This window comes from Ascidiella aspersa, chromosome 1 (genome assembly GCF_963924565.1).
Source record: "Ascidiella aspersa chromosome 1, kaAscAspe10.2, whole genome shotgun sequence".
NCBI lineage: Eukaryota > Metazoa > Chordata > Ascidiacea > Phlebobranchia > Ascidiidae > Ascidiella > Ascidiella aspersa.
The window spans coordinates 14,883,207-14,889,206 of record NC_139447.1 but is presented as its reverse complement, the minus strand read 5'-3'; the positions used below and the strand labels follow the sequence as shown (position 1 = coordinate 14,889,206).

General features: G+C 37.5%; 2 protein-coding genes across 3 annotated transcripts in view; one reads left to right on the top strand and one right to left on the bottom strand.

Annotated features, from left to right (window-relative positions):
- Nucleotides 1–1,315: 1,315 nt before the first annotated feature.
- On the top strand, nt 1,316–2,310 carry LOC146167971 (uncharacterized). Its single transcript, XM_083389902.1, has 2 exons — nt 1,316–1,442; nt 1,734–2,310. Exons 1-2 carry the CDS (start codon nt 1,367–1,369, stop codon nt 2,228–2,230), a joined length of 573 nt encoding a protein of 190 aa, XP_083246028.1. The 5' UTR covers nt 1,316–1,366; the 3' UTR covers nt 2,231–2,310.
- A 1,745-nt stretch (nt 2,311–4,055) lies between these two features.
- LOC146167969 (uncharacterized) overlaps nt 4,056–6,000 on the bottom strand; it is a 47,518-nt gene continuing 45,573 nt past the window's right edge. For both annotated transcript variants that reach the window (XM_083389364.1, XM_083389365.1), the window contains exons 40-41: nt 5,715–5,809; nt 4,056–4,369 (exon numbers count right to left, since the gene is read on the bottom strand). In XM_083389364.1, the coding sequence (XP_083245490.1) occupies nt 4,252–4,369; nt 5,715–5,809 (213 nt within the window). In that variant the 3' untranslated portion in view covers nt 4,056–4,251. The remainder of the gene's footprint in view (nt 4,370–5,714; nt 5,810–6,000) is intronic.

Genomic DNA, 6,000 nt, shown 5'->3' with positions numbered 1-6,000 from the left:
CTTGTAATTTGGTCACTTTATCGTGAGCACCTATTTACAAACTGGCAAAAATAGTCTTCACAAATTGTTTGCTCCAAACCATCTTGAGTTATATCCTTTTATCGACCAATGGAGAAAATTTTTGTGTGCTATATTGAATCACGTCTTCTTCTGAACTCACAGATTCGTCAAAGATACGCAATTTGTTTTGAACGATATATGTAAATAATATATTCGAAATGTTTTTCAACGATTTTTCCTAACGCTCGATTTTAGATTACGGCGCACGAGTTCGACGATAGCAGCCTTTTTTTTAAGCTTATATGCTTTACGACGTTACGCTTTGACTAGACTTTTTGACGTTATCTTTAAAGATAGGTAATTTTATGATACGATTGTGATGACGGGTTTGTTTTATGTGATACAACGTCGTACTTTGTAAAGTCCTAATTTGCGATTTATGTAAGAATTGTCATGACTATTACATACCCAAAACAAGATATCGGTAACTAAAATAGGAAATTATTTTCGTAATGTGTATATAGAGACAATTAAAACAATTTAAAACCAAAATGCTGATACTGATGCAGACAGGTGTCATAATAATTCTATTGTACTACTAATTATTACTGACCGACTTCGTCAAATAAAAGTTTAGTAATCATTGTCAACTTTTAGTCTTTTGTAAACTTTTTTTGCAATTATTTACACTTTTCTCTAATAAACACCCTTGTGGATTGATAATAAACAAAAAAGACTGTGGTCCGCATTTGTCCCTTAATTAAAGGAGGATTATTAGGCTAAAACTGTGGGAATTGTGGTCGATGCAAACGAAAAACAATTCGTCAAGCAATGAAGTCGTAAACCCAAACGACGATCACTTATGGACTGTATGCATGGCAGCCGAGGCATGCGTCAAGTTTTACAATGCGACGCACTCGACTGACAGTGACAGCGGTCGTAACTCACAGTTAGGCAAGCGGGATATTTAGGGTCGAACGAGCGAAAGGCAGTTGGCAGTGGCGGAAAAACAAGTCCGACACCTCAAGCAGCGAGGCCTTTACCGACACGCTGCCGTTCACGGTCGCTTGTTGACGAGTCTGAAGCGAGCGTTCTCTGAAGGGTTCTGCGAAGTCATAGCTAAAAGCGAAGAAAATCGGCACTGGCATTTAAGGTATGCGCCCGTGACGTGAGTTTTCGTAACAATTCAGCTGCCAAACGTGCCTGTTCTGACGATTTGACATCGCCAAATTTGGTTTCCGCCAGTGCCCCTTGTTTACCGCTACCGCTTATAAATAAAGCCCCGAACTTCGAAATCGGATCATAAGCACTTTAACATCCTACCAAGTTGCAGGCGGTCGTGGAGAGCAATACGCAGTGGGAAAATATGAAGTGGTCAATACGGAGTTTTTTGTTTTGTGTGATCGCGTTGCATCATCGTGGAAGTTTGGCGATTCCAACAGGTAAATTATCAAAGATGTTACGTGTATAGATCATAGCGAACAGATAAAGGTAGCCTTTTACACAACCATCTTTTTGTACATACAGACGAATTAATTGTTAATAAAACATACCAAGGTGCTTGAATTGAACCTAAGAAAAGTGTTCAAATAGATAATAACTCATACCACGTACGTTTTATAGTTCCGTTTGTAATATACTTGAAAAGTTCGTAAGTCATAAAAACCTAGGAACAGTGTTTATAGCCATGAGCGAATACGACCCTAACCGGACAAATTTTGTTTCCCGAACAGTGGCCTGTCCGAACGGCTACCACTTCATGGCGCAAAACTCCTGTTTCAAATACGTGACGAGCGAGATGTTCCAGTACGACGGCGCGCGATCATTCTGCGAAGACCGCGAGGGGGGCCAACTTGCCGTCCTCGACACCAGGGTAAAAGTCAAGACCGCCCTGGCCTACTTCAACAGCATTTTCGCCCAGGAGGAGCGCGAAGGGGGCGTCCCCACAGCTTGGGTGGACGGCAGGTGGATTCGCAGTAGCAGGCATGTTCGGTACGAAGGCGGCATAATCAACCGGCGACCGCACTGGATGACCTCGACACGCAACAACGTGACTGGAAAGCTTTTCAAGTGGCCGAATTTGAATATTTTCGGACCGCAAGCCACCTGCCTCGCCGTGTCTTTGTGGCACCGAAAAACTGAAACGTCAAAAGAGTTTTCCGGCGTCTATAACGTGCCTTGTAATAGTTACTACTGGACAAATGCGCTTTGCGAACTGAAGATCTTGTGATTGTTTTTTTTTAATATTTTTTATTACTTTTGTTTTGCGTTTCATATTGCTTTCGTACATTTTTGATTGATATAAATAAATCAAATACACCGAAAGGTTAATCGAATTTCTAAAGTAGGCCTAATAACAGACAGCAGCATATAAACAGGAACACACAAAATGGTCTATAAAGAAACAATATCTATAGCGGAATAAATTAAAAAGGTATTAGGACCGATGACATATTAAAACCAAATAAACAATATTATTTTTAACGGAATGAGACCTTGACTAGGGATGTTCAAAAATGTCGGATCGGAGATAACAAGGTGGCCGATAGGCCTACCATAATTAACATAAGAATTTAAACTATAATTTGCGATAGAAAACAGAGATTTCTAGTTTTAAATATATATATTTTTTAAATAGTAGCTTAACAACAAAGGCGGATATAGGAGGGGGCATGTGGTTATTAAGCCCCGAACTGTATTTTATTTTATTTAAATTTTTACCATCTTTAACATTGACCCATCAGAATAAGTTTTGAATAACTGGCCGTTCTTTTAACATCTCCGGTTGGGCACTCAGTTGTTTAGAGTTTGAAGTTGGGTGATGAATTAATTATTGGTTAGGTCTTTTTCTGGCGGATTGGTTTTAATAAACTAAAAAATGGAGAGGATTGGTAAGGAATTTATTGTTAAGTTTGACAACAGCAAATTGGGCGGATTTACATATTTTCTCAAGAAAAATAAATGGCCTCCCAAAGACACTTAACTTGGTTATCTTTTTACTAGAAAGATATTTTCATGTGACATGAAAAAAATTTCTCATGTGACATACTCTTTGTCCTCCTTTTGGACAATGAAAGTATGATGCGCCTAATGTTGGATTACCAGATTAAGCACGGTGGACATTGTTTAGGAAAAATGGAAGAAAACACGTTGAAAAAGTCTCGCCCTGTGCGTTAAATCAGTTTTATAAAAGAAAGAAATTTTTTTTTTACATTTGCGACACAACTCTGAACACCTTTCAAAAATATATACTCTCACCGTTTTCTAGTTACACGACGCACAACTTTAGGGGCGTGGAATAAAAGAGCATAACAACTGTATCGAGGCACTTTATTCTGGCTATACACAGCAGCAAAACAATTAAGCGCACCTGGTAACAGTAACGAACATACACATAAAAATCATTACAGGTATGTTTTAGGGCTACCATATTTGCTTTTAACAAAAACGATTTGAAAAAAAACGATAGGTCCACCATAAATGTACTAAAAAAATGCTCAACTCGAATTACGCATTTTGCGTATTGTTAATTACCTTTTTTAAGAAATATTTGTTTATGTAAGTTATAAGATAAGTCAAATCCTGTAGGATAAGTCAAACAACTCTTCGGTGACAAGTTTAAATTTTAATAATTTTTATGGTGAATTTGCCAAAAAAGTTTGGTTTGGTTTATGTCTTTTCGGGCGTTTCTATTAATGTATATGCGTATAATTCATAATCTTTAAAAGGAAAACATAATTTGCCATGTACTTTTTGAACGATGAAAATATGGTAGCCCTGGTTTATTTAGATTGAAGATGGCTTAAGGATCACCTATATTTTACAGCCAAAATATAAAACTGAATGCGTTACTTGCATCAGATGGTTAAAATTGTAAACATGTAAAACAGAAACGATTTGGAAAAGAAACGGCATAATTAAAAACTTGTTTTATTTTTGTATAGTAGCGAGCTTGGAATTTTTTTTTATAATGTTAGCTATTGTATCAGGTCATTGTAGTGGAATGAGGGGGGAAAAATATTACAATGCTATAATTTCGTACGAGGAAAAAAAGCTTAAAACAAGCTAAAAATTAAAAAACACACAGCACAATTGGGGCCCCTAACACACAAGCAAAACGAGCTAAAAAATCAATCAAAAAATAAGATATCCAGTGCTGTAATAACAGTTAAGCAGGTCTGGTCTATGTCTTTCGCCACAAGGATCCCTTCTCCTGAAATTCAGTTGTAACAAGCGAGGAACGCAGTTCAATCACTTGCGCATAGTTGACTTGAGGGTGGGATACTCGGATGTGTCGATGGCGTAGTCACGACACGTTGGACAGGTGCGGTTCCTGGTAAGCCACTTGTTCAGGCATTCGCGGTGAAAACTACGTAAAAATTTAGGAAATTACGCTTCAGTTCGTCAAGAAAAATTTTTTTTAGCCATTCATGGAAATCATTTTTAAAGGGATTTCTTAAAGAGAAATAGTACTGGTTTACTCACGGAAAGCTCGAAAACCACATAACGTACGTAAAATGCCTGTTTTAAACAGGAAACAACAGAACTGTGGCGCCACCGTATCGCGAAACATTACATATGTAGATAGGAATTAACTTAATCCACTTCAACGGAAGTTTTTTGTGGTCTCTACTACGTAATTGCAACTCGCTTTCTCGGTGACAATAATATTATTTCATAAGCAAAATACCCAACTCTAGAACAAAGTTTATTTTTATCATTCAAATTGGTAAATCGAAAAATATGTATAAAAGATATACTGTATATTAACCATCTTGTCTACATAAATAAACACACAAAAGCCTTTTCCTTGAACGCATTACCTAAGTTCGTAATCACAAAACAACAAAATTTGCGATAACCGCTCAATAAAAGCTATAACATAAGTTTTATTTGTAGATCACTTTAAAGTCGTGACTGGAACTGCAGGAAAATTTATGACAAAACTCCTTGTCATGATTCGCTTTGGTGGTAAAGGCAAAAGGGTGTAAGCGGGGACAAGAGTTTTAAAAATTCCGCGGCCCAATCGACAAACCTTCCTACAGTAGATCAGCTAGCAAAACGCGGGTGATTTAAGAGGCGAAGAGTGGCAGTGGGACATACCTTGTAAGGCTATTAAGTCGAGAGACAGCGGCAGGTTCGGGTGAGGCCAGAGCAGAAACAAGCGACAGGCGAGACAGGTTTGATTTACGAGCAAAACATAGACGAGGCAGAAGCCATCGACGACCTTTTGCCCGTTTATCGCTATACAGCATCGGTTTCACATCGCGCCAGCAAATTGCCAGCATACCTAAGCTTTCAATGCAGCGTGGCGAAAATGCAATCGTTACGCGAAAAGCAAAAATCGATGCGCGATTAGATAACTAGATGGGTTTGACGTAAAGCGTTATGCAATAATAAGTCTACAATTTGAACCAAAAATCTATCTAAATCCAATTTTGTATTGCTATTGAGAATGCACTGGAAACTTTTAGTCAAAACCTATAAAATCATTGTTGGTTAACCTGTGAAAATTCATCTTCATACTTATTGTTATAATTCTTATAACATTTTGAGTTTAATTCAGCAAACAACTTTGAAATAAGTCAAGGCCTTATTTTCTAAATCATGTCGTTTAGTTTATACTTATAAAGCAAAATAAAATAAAACAAGTGGGTAAAGCTCTTCTACTTTGTTCCAAGCCATAAAGGCAGTAAGAGAGCAACACAACTTACACATGTCCACAAAGAAGTCGGTGGGTGTTGTTGCTATCGAGTGGGTCGTGGCAAATAACACACGGTTCGTCGTCGCTACTATCAGTTCCGATAATCTGAAACAAGAAAAAAAAACAAATTTATCCAAATGCATTTTTTGCCCTTGTATTTTGGCCGTACGTTAACTTTGAAATCGAATTAATGTGCAAATTACCATAAGTCAATTAAAATTTTTGTTCCGAACGGTATAGTCATTTCGAATAATTAGCCAGAAGGCGAACAAAGTGGATCCGTATAACGTTGATTT

Coding starts and splice junctions, on each gene's coding strand:
- LOC146167971 (XM_083389902.1), top strand. CDS start 1,367: ATGAAGTGGTCAATACGGAGTTTTTTGTTTTGTGTGATCGCGTTGCAT. Junction 1,443..1,733: donor AAGTTTGGCGATTCCAACAG/GTAAATTATCAA, acceptor TTTCCCGAACAG/TGGCCTGTCCGAACGGCTAC.